We start from the raw sequence: 19,017 nt of genomic DNA on the forward strand, positions 1-19,017 counted from the left end.
TGGGACATTTTCCGTTAAATACATTTGAAACAAAAATGTATTCAATCTCAAGTTGAAATAATATTTATTTTGTCAAATTTGTGTTTTCGCAAACAATCTTCTTTATAATAACTCAAAAACCGCTTGATGAATACTCTACTCATTGTAGACTAACAGTACACTCTCCGTATTAAGTATTGACCGGATACTAATTGAGAAATGTTGAATGAAACTCTGAAAATGGATCTTAAGCGTATCTCTGTATTGCATGAGTAAATCATAAATGATGTGACTATGATATGTGTCATAACAGGAAATATCTTCAACATGCGTATTACGCATTGCGTAATCAAATTAATGTAGAAATGGATTTTTTCACTTTTTCCCTTTTGAGTCATTCTCTGCTGTAAACCAACATCTTATCATAAAGCCAGAGCCATGAAACCGAACTGTCAAACTACAACGGGGACCGCGTAGTCGGTTGTCATTCGTTGCGGAACGCGCTAAAAGTATGCATAAGTACATGAGTATATATTTCAAGCATTCTGGTTAAAAAATATTTCAATTATTTATAAAAATATACCTAGTGTATTAATATGAAAACCCATTTTTAATAACATTTTAGAAACGTTTGAAAAAATACCGAAAAAGAATATGAACTTTCTTTTTTTTGCTCAGAAATTCTTTGCTAACATTTTTCTTGTTTTTGATTGACAAAGTGAGGTTAAGTATCTACTGACATGTTCAATGTGTAGAACAAATTTGTGCACTCGGTGGAACAAAGCCATTGTGTGTTTAAGGAGCCACTTTATTCCCATGGCTCCTGAAACACATTTTCAAGCTCACTTTGTAGGAAGCGAACGTAAAAAATGAGAAAATTGAATTAATTGATTTCAAAATTCATTTGAACATCAGCAAATCTAAAGAAAACTTAGATAAATATGTTCATGTTGGAAACATTTTTCTAAATTTGATAATGTGGATGTGTCATCCAAATCATTCATTGCATTTAAATAGGAAATAAAGAAACAACATAATTTTACACAAATATTCATTTTCCACTTGATTTTATCATTTTTACTCACTCCATGAATAATATACGTTCACGAAAATACGTTGTCTTTTTCAAACATAGTAGTTCAAATTCAACGAGTCGTTCTACGAAGGTGCACTTAAGACTGTCTGGCGTGTATTTAATTTGTACTTTATTCTGACAGCCGCGTTGTAATTGATGATGACAGTTCGGTTTCGCCCCTCTGCATAAAGCCACATTCTTCATATCCAAGTGTTCAGATGATGAGTAAGAATACAAATATTTCATACGCAAAAGCTCCGTGGTTCTTATGTCAGTTGAATTTATCCAATTTTACTGTTTCATTTCAATTTTGTTTTGAATTCGCACATCCTTTTGATTCTTTGCAAATTCTTTGCGAATTTTTCACAAAATGGAATCGTATTCTCTATGTTTTGTTACTGCGAATGACAACTGAGATGGTGCCAGCTATCACTACAATTTGATAAATTCATAAAATATTTGTAAGAACTCAAAGGCGAAATGCATTCGAACTGTGCGAATTCCAGTCAATTCGCGAATGGATAAACTCCCTTGGCGCAATAGTATGAGCAATCAAATCTTACATTCATCAGCATATTGTTCGGAGCAAATTGTGAATGTAACCATATTTTCTTGTGAATAATTTATCGCTTCATTTATATATTATTTAGTATGGCTGACCCTTTCTTGTCGGTCAGTGTCGCAAAGTCAGTTGGAATATTTACACTTGATCACATCTTTCCCGGATCACCAAAATGAAGTCCGTAATTGTTTTTATTCTTTTAATTTCACTAGTTAAAGCTCAATCCGTAGACAATAACTTACCCTACGAGTGCTACTCACGTACAAATAATACGGTATATCTCCGGTACATGTGTGCTTCCATTAAAACGATTATACCTACGTTCACGACTTGCCAGTTTGGAAACGTTGGATTTGAGCAACACTAAACTTGAGAGCAAGGATAGTTTAGTGTTGGCAATCGATCAGAAATTGAAAGAACTGTACTTGGGCGGCAGTCTATTGAAGGAATTGAACTGGGATTTCATTGCCAAACTTGATGGTTTGAAAATATTCGATATGAGCAACACCCGAATCAAAGAGATTGATGACGACTGTTTCGTGAACAGTTCAAATATGAAGGAGCTGTACTTGAGTGGCATTCCACTGAGACAAATCAGCTGCAACGTATTTGCGTCACTATCCAATCTACAAACGCTGGACCTGAGTAACACTGAAATCGAAGACATTTTTGATCACTGTTTTGTAAACAATCCAAATATGAAAGAGGTAAACTTGGAAGGTACTCCACTAAAAAAGTTCAATTTCAATACATTTTCATCAGAAGCGGAATTGGTTGAAGTGCATCTGCCATCGGAAAGCATTCAAGAGTTGGATATAAGTTGTGGGCAGTCAATTTGTCACTTTAAACAGTTTGACGATGATGATTTCTTTGAAAATATTCTCGTTTTTAACGCTTCGGCCAATCGGAATCAGAACGTTTTGGATTTATTGAAAACAATCAGATCGGATCTTAAAACACTAGATCTATCATGGAATTCTATTGGAACATTGAACGACGTCATGCTGGAGCCTTTTCGTCATATTCGACATCCAGGGTTTGATTTTTCCCATCCGCTCGATAGAGGCTCCATCGATTGAATCGAAAGAGTTTTTCAAAAGAGACTCTTTCAAAAGAATCTTTGCAACAATTTTCAATATTCTGCTACAAATTACGGCTGTAAACTATATTCGAATGATTGGTTTTGATTTATATTTTAATACTATTAAGAAAAAAACTAAAAAAATTGATTTGTTTTAAAATTTATTAAAATAATTGATTTCGTCTGATCCATATTTTGACAATCGTCGTACAATGATTTGTGACATTTCACCATACACTGCAACTTCATGCCATACTTGACATTTATACGATTGTCAAAATGATCGTTTTAATGAAATCAATAATTTCAATAAAATTTAATACAAATCAATTTTTTAGTTTTTTTTCTTCATAGTATTAAAATATAAATCAAAACCAATCATTTGAATATAGTTTACAGCCGTAATTTGTAGCAGAATATTGAAAGTTTTCGCAAAGATTCTTTTGAAAGAGTCTCTTTTGAAAAACTCTTTTGATTCAATCTATGGAGGCTCTATCGAGCGGATGGGAAAATTTAAACCTTGTCGACATCTTAATTTGAGCCATTCGAATATATCAAAAATTGAAGATGATGCATTTGTCAAAGAGTCGCAGCTAATTTCAATTGATCTTTCCAATAATTTATTGGCAGAAATCGACTTCGTGAAGATGGATCTTGCTTCTCTACAAATACTGAATTTAGTCGTCAACAAACTAACCAAACTTGGCATGGTTAATTCCGGAATCACAATGTGTATGGAATGCATAAAATAAAGCGCCATCTGTGCCATGATTCTTTTGTTCGTATAAGTCCAATGTATTCAATTTGAATACTCGGAAAACGTTCAAACGTTCAACATCATCATTCCATATAGTATTCCATAGTTCATTTTCCATAGACTTGGTGGCGCTTATATTGAGACAAACGTCAAAGCATAGGATTGTATACATTACATTTTGTGATTCCGTTAATTCAATCAATTTACCGAACCTCAAATCACTTAAAATTGCAGAGAATCCTTTCGATTCCACATATTTGAACGATACTTTGAACGAATGGGTAAAGAATGGTCTAAGGATTGATGTAGAACTTATTCAGCCTACTATGGAACAAAGAACAACAACGACCCGTGAAACTACAAAACAATCTAATTCTAAACCCATAATTCCAACCAAACCAATAACAATCGGAACAACCACTGTTGGTTCAACTTTGACCTCAACTCCGATGGCAACGACTGAAAGTGATGATTCTTCAGGCAAAAGTGCGAATTTATCATCAATTCAACCAACGCAGGTGTATATCATCATTGGTGGCGTATTTATCATCATCGTAATTGTTTCAATAGTTATTTGGTATATCTGTCGAAGAGTGTCCGCAAAAGTGGTATGCACTTTTATTTATGCTCGACAAAGTGGAATGAAATAGTTTCATGCGATTCGTAGTTACAGGCGTGGGCACACGTGTACAAGGAGGGGGTATTTGGAAAACCATCATAATGGTTCATTGCAATCAAGTGAATATTCGAACGTTTACCATCATTATACCACGGTCTCTAAACCTAGGCAAAAATGTTTTACACATCGAGCTGCGAATTAGTACATTTTACGTTGATGATACTGCTTCTTATTTTCTACATGATAGGTGTGGTCAATGCTGAAAAGAAGCTTAACTGTGTGCGTTTAATGAAACATGACCATTTGTTGTATTAAGTAAATGTGATAAAACCATCCTATGCATTGATTGATTGATGAGTGGAAAAAATATCGTTGTGAATGAAATTTAATCCAAACAAAATCGTGTTTTTTCTTTGGATTTTGAGCTATCGGCCGTCTGTCCAGGAAAACATATGAATTAAAAATAAAAAAGGCCGATAGCCCAAAATCCAGATAAAACCACGATTTTTTTTAATTAAATTTCATTGCAATATCCCCTGGCACGGCCGAACTCCAAACGGCTTTCAGTTTTCAAAAATCGTTGGAAATGAAAAAAGAAATTCTACGCTAATTTTGAGTAATGTGCATTGACATGCCATTAATTGTACGCATTTGTCAATGTTCTGTCATTATGTTCAAAATTGCGTGTATATAGGCGAGTTCAACTTTCAGCACTAGTGTGCTTTCGTCACTCGTGCCTGCTATCGCCTCCTGTGATGCGTCCATAGCATGAAAAAGTAGAAGCGACCCAATTAATTGAATGCATACGGATGGTTTTTCACACTAGTAATTTGTCAACATAATCTCTTTAAGAAATACCAACATAAATTTTTAGAATTAAATACCAGAATTTTTTACTATTTGTTTGGGCGTGTCCCTGTTCACTTAATACAAAAATAAAACTATGCGATTGAATCATCGTTCTATTTTTATTGTATGAAAAAAATTGAACATGATTAATCAATTTAAAGTCAGTTCGTTGACCCAATTAGGTCTTGAGTTTTATTTCAGTGAATTTTTTTACGATGACTTATGTAATGCAATGGAAAAAAAACCATTATTTCGTATGTATGTTTAGCATGTAAAGTTACAATTGTTCAGATTCAGCTTGTTGAATTATGTCAAAATCTATTAATTAATTGTTTACAACAGATCAAATAACCACTAAAATCACCTTATTCTCAATCATCTTCTGTGCCGGTAAATGTGATAGGCAAAGAATATACTTTTCATTCTTGGCAAAATCGCTAGACGAGACATCAAAAGCAACAAACGGCCTTCATGTTGCTGGCAACACATCGAAAATGAGCAAAAAAGTTCGTAATAATTCCATTGTTCTTAAAACATTTGAGACGAATAATCTCTTCTGACAATTCTGATTTCGGAGGTGACAAATACACCCATGCGTGCATTTATGGTATTGAATGTGTAAATCATGAATCATGTGACTATGATATGTGTCATAACATGAAAAAGCGTCAACATGCGTATTCAAACTGATTTTAAAACAGAATTTTTCAACTGATTTTTATGTAAGTTCCAATTCTAGGGGGCGGACGCACTTTTAAAAATTAAAGATATGGATACCATGGTTTTTTTTATACATGTTAAATTTGTCGAATTGAACTGTTTTTCATATTTTTCACATACCATACTTTGTTACTGCGGATGACAACTTAAATGGTACCCGCTTACTGTCATAGTTTTGGATTCCGTAGAATATTTAGAAGAATTTGAAGTTTACATCTCGGTCAATTCCAGTCAATTCGCTAATGGATAAACTCCCCTAGTGGAATAGTATGAGCAATTATGTTACGTTTATCAGTAAAATATTCAAACCAAATGTGAATGTAACAAGAAATTTTTTGGAAATAATTGTGTTGCTCTATATTTAGTCTGCCTAATTTTTTTTATCGACGATCAGTTTCATAGAGTCAGTTCGTTTATTTGCACTTGAAACTTCCACAAAGCGTTGAAATGAAGCACGTCATAGTTTTTGGATTTTTTGTTCTATTAATTGAAACACATTTGGGAGACAACGTTTTTCCCAACGAGTGTTATTCACGTACAAATGATACGGTACACCTTCAATTCATATGTAAGCAGGACATATTGGGCCAGGATGACTATGTATCCAAAGAAGGATGTCTGAAACAGAACCAATACGATAAGTCAAGTGTAAAATTGATAACATACAAGTGCGGAAAACCGATCACATTGAAAAAGTTCTATCTAGACGTACTGGACGATTTTAAGAATTCGGATATGTTGGATATATCAAATCTTGGGATTGAAGCTGTTGTTGCGTCATCTCTTCAGTTCAAATCACAAATTAAAAAACTAAGAGCATCGCACAACAATCTTACTCAGATTCCGTATTTACATTTGGATCATATGCCACAATTAACTGAAATTGATTTATCGAACAATCAATTTCAAGTTGTGAATTTTACCCAATTTTCAAAACCCAATATCATTTCATTGGTAAACCTATCAAGTAATAACATTTCGGATATCAGTGATGGAGCATTTTCACATCTACAAGAGCTTAAAACATCGGATCTGAGCAATAATAATATTCAAACGATTAATGAACGTACGTTTGCAACTAATCATAAATTGATCGATTTGAATTTGGGCAACAATTTATTGAAGAGTCTAGCACCCGCATTCATTTCATCACTGAAGATGTTGGAAAAATTAGATCTCAGCAACACTAAAATCGAACAAATTAATGATGACTGTTTTGAAAATAACACAAATCTGAAAGTGTTAAACCTTGAAGGTACTTCACTGACAAAATTCAATTTCAATACATTTTCATCAAAAGCGAGATTGCTTAAAGTGTATCTTCCATCGAATGGCATTAAAGAATTGGATATAAGTTGTGCGAAGCCAAGTTGTGATTTGAACAAGTTTTACGAAAATGATTTATTCGAGAATATTCGGATTCTTAATGCTTCGGGAAATCAAAAGCAAAATATAGCGTTATTGGGAAAAATCGCACCGAACGTTGAAACTCTCGATCTATCACGGACATCTATTGTAACATTGAACGTAGGCATGCTGAGACCTTTTCGTTATATTCGACATCTAAATTTGAGCCATTCGCAGATATCCAAAATTGAAGATGATGCATTTGTCAAACAGTCGCAGCTGATAACACTCGAACTTTCCAATAATTTATTGGCAGAAATCGACTCCGTGAAGATGGATCTTGCTTCTCTACAAACACTGAATTTAGTCGGCAACAAACTAACCAAACTTGGCATGGTCAATTCAATTAATTTACCGAACCTCAAATCACTTAAAATTGCAGAGAATCCTTTCGATTCCACATATTTGTACGATACTATGAACGAATGGGTAAAGAATGGTCTAAGGATTGATGTAGAACTTATTGCACCTACATCTCTTACGCCAACTACAACTGCGATTGCAACAACAAATATCAATTTAACATCGACCACAGTCTCACCAGTCCAAACTACAGAAAAACCCAAGCCTAAACCCACAACTCCCATCAAGACAATAACAATCGGAACAAAAGATGCTGTATCGAGTTCAACTTCATCTGAGCCTACAACTCCAACTGCGATTGCAACAACAAATATCGATTTGACATCGACCACAGTCTCACCAGTCCAAACTACAGAAAAACCTAAACCGAAACCTAAATCTAAACCCACAACTCCCATCAAGACAATAACAATCGGAACAACAGATACTGACTCGAGTTCAACTTCATCTAAGCCCACAACTCCAACTGCGATTACAACAACGAATGCAGATTCAACATCAACATCGATCACCGTTTCGCCAATTAAATCTAAAGGTAAGTACACGGTTTGCAATGAATGAAAAGATGTCCAGACTCTCAATTCAAAAATCTCATTATGAACTCCTATATTTTGAATTAATAAACTATTAGTAGCTGCTGTTTATAGGCAATAGTTGTGGATACTATGCTATTTTGAATAGCTGCTATCGAACGAACGTACAAACAAAGACACAACAATGAAGATAACTCAAGCAAGAGAATGTGCGCGCGCGATTTGATTGTGCGTTTTACACTCACTCGCCGTCTTCACTGTTTGTTTATCGAACATTAATACACAAAGTGAATAGTGTCTATGTGTATGTGGCAGCTACTAATAGTTTGATAGTTCGAAATATACTAGTACACAAAGTGAGATCTCTGACAATGTTCATCACATGAAATTGGCCGCAAAAATGTGGAGAAATTTTTCTTTAGATATTTTGATTTGGAGACATACAAATTCAAGTTGTACATTAAAAAATATGACCTTACATAAGTGAGAGATACTTGCTTCAACGGAAATGTAGCTTTGAAAATGTCTGTTCATTGTTTTTGTTTGATTTCATTTCAGATGAACCATGGTACAAAACTCCATATTTTATATCTGCATCAGTTGTAATTCTATTATTAGTCATTTGTCCGATTTTATGTGCTTTGACTATCTATTGTTGCCGGAAACAACGTTTTAATACCGCCTTGAACAATTTTCTATATGGCAATATAGTTAGATCGAAACCCGAATCGGCATTGGATGCACATGCACAGGCTGATCGGCTTTCGTATGATCCAAAATATGAATTTCATCGCAACAGGTCATACCTAGAGGCAAATGCAGAACGATTCAACTACGATAAACTGGCTCCTCTAGTATCGCCTGATGCTCGAGCATCTTCTGTGCCAGTAAATGTTATAGAGAAAGATCACTTTTCATTCTTGACCAAACGGCCAGGTGGAACATCAATAGCAACAAATGGCCTTCATGTTGCTAGCGACGCACTAAAATCGAGCAAAAGAGTTAGTAACGCTTTCGTTGCTCTTAAAACATTTAAGACGAATAATTGGAATGAATTTTCTTAAGATTCCCCTATCGTAGAAGAAAACGAAATGCAAAAAAAATGTTCCTGTTGGATTGTACAATGTACACCATATGATGATGTAAGAATAAAATTGATTTTGGCACAGTTTTAATATGAATTTTTTTCTTAAATCTCTTTCATTAATGCGAATGCATGAAGCATTTTGGAATAAATCAAATTTTGTCGGTCAAAAATAATTATGCGCTCATGGTCAATGTTCAAATGATATCAAACACTTGACGATAAAAACACATACACTCCATGACGGACTAGTGTATTCCATTATAAATACGCTCATACAAACACTTACTCTGTCATGGAGTATATATGAGGCTGTGAGAATGAAAATGGCAATATAGGAATGAACATTCTGAAGCGCATCAAGAAAAAAAAATTCGCAAAAGTGAATCATCAGTTCTGAATACGCAAAAGTGAACCATGAACCTCCTATGCTGCCCATGTAAATTCATGTTTCACTTTCGCATATTCATAACTCATGATTCATTTTTGCGAATTTTTTTTCTTGATGCGTTTCAGAATGTTTATTCCTGTATTGCCATTTTCATTCTCACAGCCTCATATGTGTTTTACTCATATTTGGAGTAGAAACTCAGAAATTAAACGGAAAATGCTGTGAGTGTATCACTGTACTGCACGAAAAAATTATAGATTATGGGACTATGATATGTGTCATAACACGAAATAGCTTCGTAGAAATGAATTTTATCACTTTTTCTCGTTTGAATCATTCTCTGCTGTAAACCAAAATCTGACCATAATTTGGTCACATTCTCCTTTTATGGCCACATTCTCTCTATCAAAATGTTCAAATGGTGAATAAAAATGAAATAATTTTATACGCAATCGCAAGGATTTTTATGTAGGTTGAATTCAAGAACTCACACGCTTTTAAAAATTAAACATATATGCATTCCATGGATTTTTTTATATTTAAAAAAAATATAACAAATACGAATCTTTATAATTATAATTTTGGCACTTATCAAATATATGCAACGAAGCCACTTCTTTTTAACATCTAATTTAACAGTTTGGTAAAGTATATTCGAATTGTGCGAATTCCAGTCAATTTACGAATGGATAAACTCCCCTAGCATAATACAATTAGCAATCATATCAATTGTGTTGCTCTGTACTTTAAATTTTTAAATTTAGTCTGCTTAAAAGTCGTTTGACGGTCAGTTTCATGGAGTCAGTTCGTGTCATTTATGCTTGAAACTTTTTCATCAAAAAAGCAAAATGAAGCACGTCTTAGTTTTTGGTTTTTTAGTTTTATTAATTGAAGCTCGTTTTGGAGGCAAAGGGTGCCATTTACGTTCAGGTGACACGGTACAAGTGCAATTCATTTGCGACCAGGATAAAAATTTAGTACCAAAAGGTAGATGTCTGAACTCGAATCAATTTAATATTTCAAGTGTAAAATTGATGACATTCAAGTGCGGAAGTCCGATCACATCGCTAACGCTCTTTTTTAGCGTAATGAACACTTATAAGAATCTGGATGTGTTGGATATATCAAATCTTGGGATTGCAGCTGTTTATATTTCATCTCTGCAGTTCAAATTACAATTAAAAACACTAAACGCATCGCACAACAATCTTACTCAGATTCCGAACTCACTTTTCGATCATATGCCACTACTAACTGAAATTGATTTTTCAACGAATCAAATTCAAGTTGTGAATTTTAAACGCCTTACTGAATCCAATATCATTTCGTCGGTAAACTTATCAAATAATGAAATTTGGCATATCGATGATGGATCCTTTTCAAATTTACTAAAACTTGAAACATTGGATCTGAGCCACAATCGCCTTGGATATTTTAGTGATGCTGTGTTGACAGGTAACAAACGTTTGACATTTTTGAACTTGGGATTCAATATATTACAAACGATTGATAATGATGCGTTTGCAGGCAACAACAAATTGAAAGAGTTGCATTTGAACAAAAATCCATTGAAGAATCAAAATCTCACATTCGCTTCATCACTGAAGATGTTGGAAATATTGGATCTGAGCAACACTCGAATTAAGGAGGTTAATGATGACTGTTTTGTAAACAATCCAAATATGAAAGAGGTAAACTTGGAAGGTACTCCACTGAAAAGGTTCAATTTCAATACATTTTCATCAGAAGCGGGATTAGTTGAAGTGCATCTGCCATCGGAAAGCATTCAAGAGTTGGATATAAGTTGTGGGCAGTCAATTTGCCACTTTAAACGGTTTGACGATAATGATTACTTCAAGAACATTCGCTTCTTCATTGTTTCGGGAAATCGAAAGCAGAATATATCGAACTTATTGAAAAAAATGGGATCGGATCTTGAAAAACTGGATCTATCGCGGACATCTATTGCAACATTGAACGTCAGCATGCTGGAAACATTTCCCAACTTACGACATCTTGATTTGAGTAATTCGAACATATCCAAAATTGAAGATGATGCATTTGCCAAACAGTCGCAGCTGATATCAGTTGATCTTTCCAAGAATTTGTTGGCAGAAATCGACTCCGTGAAGATGAATCTTGCTTCTCTACAAATACTGAATTTAGTCGGCAACAAACTAACCAAACTTGGTATGGTCAATTCAAACAATTTACCAAACCTCAAGTTACTTAAAATTGCAGAGAATCCTTTTGATCCCACATATTTGTACAACACTTTGAACGCATGGGTAAAGAATGGTCTATGGATTGATGTAGAACTTATTCAGCCTACTACAACTCAAAAAACAACAACGACCCGTAAAACTACAAAACAATCTAATTCTAAACCCACAATTCCAACCAAAACCTCAATAATTGGAACAACAACTGACTCAACTTCGGCTTCAACTTCGTTGGCAACGACTGAAAGTGATGATTCTTCAGGCAAAAGTACGAATTTATCATCAATTCAACCAACGCAGGTCAATTCAACCATCATCATTGGTGGCGTGTTTATCATCATCGTAATTGTTTCAATAGTTATTTGGTATATTTGTCGAAGAGTGTCCGCAAAAGTGGTAGGCACAAGTGTAACTATAGCCGTAGATACCGGCGGTGGCACAGTTTCAGCAAACGAAATTCGATTTGTTGAGCCTACTTACGAAGAAATCAAAGAACCCATGCAACCCATGCAAACTTTCCCTTCAGCATATGCCATCGGCAATATTCATGAAACGCCACATTATGAAAATGCACCAACGCATACAACAACCTTGGATCGTTATCGATTTAATGCTGCATTGCCATCGAATGAATATTCAACCGTTTATCATCATTATACTATGGTTTCTAAACCGAAACCAAAACGTTTTTCACAGCGGACTGCGAACTAGTACAATTCTTGTTGATGATGATGCTGCTTCTTCTTTTCCACATATTGAGTGTCGTCAATATTGAAAAGATTTTTCTATGTATTAGTTGATTGGATGAGTGGAAAAAACTATCGTTGCGAATGGAAAAAAATTGCACACTTACGGTTATAATTCTTTTCAATTCGCTTTCCCGGTCTTCGCATTTATTGAGTGATGTGCACTGATGACATTAAACACACGCAATCATCAATATTTTGTCAATATGGATGCGTCCATAGCATGGAAAAGAAGAAGCAATACCATTTCAGTGAATGCATATGGTTGATTTTTCATAATTTTTCAACGATATCGCTTTTAAAACACCAACATAAATTTTTAGTAAGAAATACGATTTTTTTTTTCAATATTTGTTCGTGTTCGTTCACTTTATAAGAAAATAAAACTGTGTAATCGAATCATTGTTCTATTTTTATTGTACATGAAAATAAAACCGTGCATGATTAATCAACTCAAAATCATTCCGTTGACCAAATTAGGTCTTGTGTTTTATTTCAGTGATATTTATTTGGATTATTTACATACAATTGCAAAATTGCACTTTATTGCTAAATCTTTTTCATTTATACGATTGGAATAAATCATATTTTGCAGGTTACAAATAAATACGTGCTCATGGTCATCACATTCCATTCACATTTGAATGAAATTTTCAAATGATATCAAACATTCAACGATATCTAATTGCGAAATTTTGAAACTCTAAAAATGGATCTTAGGCGTATCTCTGTATTGCATAATCAAATCATAAATCATGTGGCTATGATATGTGTCATGAACATGAAACGGCTTCAACATGTGTAATCAACCTAATTTTATCACTTTTTCTCTTCTGAATCATTCCCTGCTGTAAAACAACATCTGATCATAAAGCCACATTATCCATATCGAACACACACAATAATGAGGAGTTAAGTTTTATACTAAAGTGTCATAACCAATACATTCAACTATAGTTGATATATTCGAATGGGATAAATGTCATCTCATTTGTGTATATTTGTTGGTGCTGACATCTGCTTTTACGATGAACTTTATCCCATTCGTATATGTCAACTATATTTGAATGTATTGGTTATGTCACTTTAGTATACAACTTAACTCCTCACTATTGTGTGTGAAGTATTCAGATTATGAGTAAGAATACAATTATTTATATGTGATTGCTAGGGGTTTTTATGTAAGTTGAGATTATTGAATTTAACTATTTCATTGCAATTTTGATCTGAATTCGCACATTGTTTGCGAATTTTTTACGTTCTTTGCTTTCTTACTGCGAATGAAAATTAGGATGGTTCCAGCTGTCACTGTTTCCAAGTTGAATATTTCGCTAAATTTTCAAGAATTTGAAGACGAAATACATTCGAATTGTGCGAATTCCGGTCAATTCGCGAATGGATAAAATCCCCTAGCGGTAATAGTGTGAGCAAGCAAATTTTACATTCATCAGCATATTGTTCGGAATAAGTTGAGAACGTAACCATATTTTCTTGTGAATAATTTGTCATTTCACTTTTTTTTATTTAGTATGGTCAACCCTTTCTCATTCGTCAGTGTCGCAAAGTCAGTTCAAATATTTGCACTTGAAACATCCACAAAGCGTTGAAATGAAGCACGTCATAGTTTTCGGTGTTTTAGTTCTATTAATTGAAGCTCAATTTGGAGGCAACAATTTTCCAATCGAGTGCTATTCACGTACAGGTGGCACGATATACCTTCAATTCATTTGCGTACAGGATCAACATTTACTAAAGAAAGGATGTCTGAACTCGAATCAATACGATAATTCAAGTGTGAAATTGATAAGGTATTCATTTAGAAGTCCAAGCACATCTCTAACGCTCTACCTCGACGTACTGAACACTTTTGTGAATCTGAATGTGTTGGATATATCAAATCTTGGGATCGAACAATTTGTAATTCAACAGAGTATCAGGACGGATGCTGATTCTTCATCCTCTCTGGAGTTCAAATCACAAATTAGAAAACTAAACGATTGCACAAGCTGGTTGTAAGCACGATTGCACTGAGATTCCGAGCTCACTTTTGGATCATATGCCACAATTAACTGAAATTGACTACAGTTTCAATCAAATTCAAGACGTAAGTTTTAACCGATTCACAAAATCCAATCACATTTTGTCGGTGGACTTTTCAAATAATCACATTTGGAATATGGATTGGAGGTCGTTTGCAAATTTAAAACAACTTGAGACATTGGATTTGAGCCACAATCACCTCAGATATTTTAGTGACGCTGTGTTTTCAGGCAAAGAAAATTTAAAATTGTTGTACTTGAATAATAATCCGTTAGATAGATTTGTTGTAGTTTTTTCACTTCACGCTTTGCAAACTTTAGATCTGAGTAATTCGCATATTGAAACGATGGATGATGATAAGTTTGGAAAAAATCATAAATTGATAGAATTGAACTTGGGCAATAGTTCATTGAAAAGTCTACTCAACAACCACTTGATGAAGACTCTACTCATTGTAGACTAATAGTACACTCTCCGTATCAAGTATTGACCGGATACTAATTGAGAAATGTTGAATGAAACTCTGAAAATGGATCTTAAGCGTATCTCTGTATTGCATGAGTAAATCATAAATGATGTGACTATGATATGTGTCATAACAGGAAATATCTTCAACATGCGTATTACGCATTGCGTAATCAAATTAACACTTTTTCCCTTTTGAGTCATTCTTTGCTGTAAACCAATATCTTATCATAAAGCCACATTCTTCATATCCAAGTGTTCAGATGATGAGTAAGAATACAAATATTTCATACGCAAAAGCTCCGGGGTTCTTATGTCAGTTGAATTTATCCAATTTTACTGTTTCATTTCAATTTTGTTTTGAATTCGCACATCCTTTTGATTCTTTGCGAATTTTTCACAAAATGGAATCGTATTCTCATTGTTTTGTTACTGCAAATGACATTGTTTTGTTACTGCAACTGAGATGGTGCCAGCTATCACTACAATTTGATAAATTCATAAAATATTTGTAAGAACTCAAAGGCGAAATGCATTCGAACTGTGCGAATTCCAGTCAATTCGCGAATGGATAAACTCCCTTGGCGCAATAGTATGAGCAATCAAATCTTACATTCATCAGCATATTGTTCGGAGCAAATTGTGAATGTAACCATATTTTCTTGTGAATAATTTATCGCTTCATTTATATATTATTTAGTATGGCTGACCCTTTCTTGTCGGTCAGTGTCGCAAAGTCAGTTGGAATATTTACACTTGATCACATCTTTCCCGGATCACCAAAATGAAGTCCGTGATTGTTTTTATTCTTTTAATTTCACTAGTTAAAGCTCAATCCGTAGATAATAACTTACCCTACGAGTGCTATTCACGTACAAATGATACGGTATACCTCCGGTACATGTGTGCTTCGGATGGTAGTCCAAAAAGGTGTCCAAATCAAAATGAATACGTGAAATTGATAAAATATGAGTGTGAAAATAGTCCAATCAAATCACTGACATTCTACCTAAACGAATTTAACTCTTTCAAGAATCTAAATGCGTTGGATATATCAAATCTTGGGATTGAAACTTTAAATATTTCCATTTCGAATATACCAATATTGGATGCCATAAAATCCAATAATAATTTGATGGCAAATTTTTCGCACAATAAACTGAAGGTTATCGATCTTGAATCATTGAAACATTTAGAAACATTGGATGTGAGCAACAATAAAGAATGACTACCAGCTTTGCCCTATTTGAACTTTTCATGATATTTGTACGTGAAATTTATAAGTCCATCTATTGAAAAAACCCAAAATCAATGAAAGTCCAAAGTTTTTCATAGATTATCTATGGTATTTACATGTGACACATACAGCGCCATCTATTGAAAAAAGTCACAATCGTGTCAAGTTGAAATAAGGCAAAATAACCCAGAAAATGGTTGTCATTCTTTAATGATCTTCGTGACGATTTGTTCTCTGGTTATCAAAATTTGAAATTCCTAAACTTGAGTGATAATCCATTAAAACGATTATACCTACGTTCACGACTTGCCAGTTTGGAAACGTTGGATTTGAGCAACACTAAACTTGAGAGCAAGGATAGTTTAGTGTTGGCAAACGATCAGAAATTGAAAGAACTGTACTTGGGCGGCAGTCTATTGAAGGAATTGAACTGGGATTTCATTGCCAAACTTGATGGTTTGGAAATATTCGATATGAGCAACACCCGAATCATAGAGATTGATGACGACTGTTTCGTGAACAGTTCAGATATGAAGGAGCTGTACTTGAGTGGCATTCCACTGAGGCAAATCAGCTGCAACGTATTTGCGTCACTATCCAATCTTCAAACGCTGGACCTGAGTAACACTGAAATCGAAGACCTTTCTGATGACTGTTTTGTAAACAATCCAAATATGAGTGTGTTAAACTTGATAGATACTCGACTGAAAAAATTCAATTTCAATACATTTTCATCAAAATCGGGATTGGTTGAAGTGCATCTTCCATCGAATAGCATTGAAGAACTGGATATAGGTTGTGCGAAGACAATTTGTCACTTTAAACAATTTGACGATGATGATTTCTTTTAAAATATTCTCGTTTTTAACGCTTCGGCCAATCGGAATCAGAATATTTTGGATTTATTGAAAACAATCGAATCGGATCTTAAAACACTAGATCTATCATGGAATTCTATTGGAACATTGAACGACGGAACATTGAACGACTGGAGCCTTTTCGTCATATAAGGTGTTGAACCTTAATTTGAGCCATTCGCAGATTTGAAGATGATGCATTTGTCAAAGAGTCGCAGCTAATTTCAATTGATCTTCCCAATAATTTATTGGCAGAAATCGACTCCGTGAAGATGGATCTTGCTTCTCTACAAATACTGAATTTAGTCGGCAACAAACTAACCAAACTTGGCATGGTTATTTCAATCAATTTACCGAACCTCAAATCACTTAAAATTGCAGAAAATCCTTTCGATTCCACATATTTGTACGATACTATGAACGAATGGGTAAAGAATGGTCTAAGGATTGATGTAGAACTTATTGAGCCTACTATGGAATAAAGAACAACAACGACCCGTGAAACTACAAAACAATCTAATTCTAAACCCATAATTCCAACCAAACCAATAACAATCGGAACAATCACTGTTGGTTTAACTTTGACCTCAACTCCGATGGCAACGACTGAAAGTGATGATTCTTCAGGCAAAAGTACGAATTTATCATCAATTCAACCAACGCAGGTGTATATCATCATTGGTGGCGTGTTTATCATCATCGTAATTGTTTCAATAGTTATTTGGTATATCTGTCGAAGAGTGTCCGCAAAAGTGGTATGCACATGTATAAATACAGCCGTAGTTACAGGCGTGGGCATAGTTTCAGCAAACCAAATTGGATTTATTGGGCCGGCCAACGAAGAAATCAAAGAACCCATGCAACCCATGCAAACTTTCCCTTCAGCATATGCCATCGGAAATGCACTAATGCATACAACAACCTTGGATCGTTATCATTTGGAAAACCATCATGGTTCATTGCAATCGAATGAATATTCGAACTTTTACCATCATTATACCACGGTCTCTAAACCTAGGCCAAAACGTTTTCCACATCGGTCTGCGAATTAGAACATTTTTCGTTGATGATACTGCTTTTTATTTTCTACATGATGGGTGTCGTCAATGCTGAAAAGAAGGTTCTTTATCATTTTGCAACAATATCCTTTTAGAAAACACCAACATAAATTATTAGTAAGAAATACGAAAAATTTTCAAAAAAGTTTGTATATGTTAACTTTAGTTAAACTTGATAAAAAAATAAAACTATGTAATTGAATCATCAATCTATTTTTGTTGTATAAGAAATGAACATGATTAATCAACTCAAAGTCAGTTCGTTGACCAGATTACGTTTTGAGTTTCATTTCGGTGATATTTATTAGGATTAGAAAAAACCATTCTTTCGTATGTATGTTTAGCATGTAAAGTTACAATTGATCAGATTCAGCTTGTTGAATTATGTCAAAATCTATTAATTAATTCTTTACAACAGATCAATTAACCACTAGAATCGCCTGATTCGCAAGCATCTTCTGTGTCAGTAAATGTAATAGAGAAAGAATACTTTTCATTCTTGGCCAAACCGCCATGCGAGACATCAATATATTGATCTGGCTATAGCAACAAAAAGCTTTGATGATGCTACATAGGTATCGAACAAAAGAGTTAGTAATGATTCCATTGTTCTTAAAACATTTGAGACGAATAATCTCTTCTGAGAATTCTGATTTCGGAGGTGACAAATACACTTATGCGTGCATTTATGGTCATCACATTTGAATTAAATGTTTAAATCATGTGACTATGATATGTGTCATAACATGGAAAAGCGTCAACATGCGTAATCAAACTGATTTTTAAACAGATTTTTTCAAGGGAGAAAGTACTAGATTTGTATAATTCAAATAATGCAATCTAGTACAAAAATAATCCCAAATAATCCTTCGGAATTCTCAATAATGCTCAATAATGCTTTTCATAATATCAATAAATAATAGCAAACTATGGTCAAGTAATTGATGCTTGCGTGCATTTGAATGCCTTGAA

The 19,017-nt window shown here is 34.2% G+C and overlaps 3 protein-coding genes across 3 annotated transcripts; all 3 read left to right on the top strand.

Moving 5' to 3' along the window:
• The first annotated feature begins 1,788 nt into the window (after positions 1-1,788).
• LOC129568053 (protein artichoke-like) lies at positions 1,789-9,025 on the top strand. The gene is made up of 7 exons (XM_055445570.1): positions 1,789-1,901; positions 1,954-2,438; positions 5,265-5,428; positions 6,219-7,947; positions 8,504-8,513; positions 8,745-8,946; positions 9,011-9,025. The coding sequence occupies exons 1-7, from the start codon at positions 1,789-1,791 to the stop codon at positions 9,023-9,025; spliced, it is 2,718 nt and encodes a 905-aa protein (XP_055301545.1).
• Positions 9,026-10,538: 1,513 nt separating this feature from the next.
• On the top strand, positions 10,539-12,847 carry LOC129568031 (leucine-rich repeat-containing protein let-4-like). The gene is made up of 2 exons (XM_055445541.1): positions 10,539-10,875; positions 10,948-12,847. Exons 1-2 carry the CDS (start codon positions 10,662-10,664, stop codon positions 12,351-12,353), a joined length of 1,620 nt encoding a protein of 539 aa, XP_055301516.1. The 5' UTR covers positions 10,539-10,661; the 3' UTR covers positions 12,354-12,847.
• Positions 12,848-14,444: 1,597 nt separating this feature from the next.
• Positions 14,445-17,469, top strand: LOC129568054 (leucine-rich repeat-containing protein let-4-like). Its single transcript, XM_055445571.1, has 3 exons — positions 14,445-14,698; positions 16,444-16,823; positions 17,225-17,469. Exons 1-3 carry the CDS (start codon positions 14,445-14,447, stop codon positions 17,467-17,469), a joined length of 879 nt encoding a protein of 292 aa, XP_055301546.1.
• The last annotated feature ends 1,548 nt before the right edge of the window (positions 17,470-19,017 follow it).

The sequence above is a fragment of the Sitodiplosis mosellana genome, unplaced genomic scaffold (genome assembly GCF_009176505.1).
Source record: "Sitodiplosis mosellana isolate CC-2019 unplaced genomic scaffold, AAFC_SMos_1.0 Smas_scaffold_15, whole genome shotgun sequence".
NCBI classification, from domain to species: domain Eukaryota; kingdom Metazoa; phylum Arthropoda; class Insecta; order Diptera; family Cecidomyiidae; genus Sitodiplosis; species Sitodiplosis mosellana.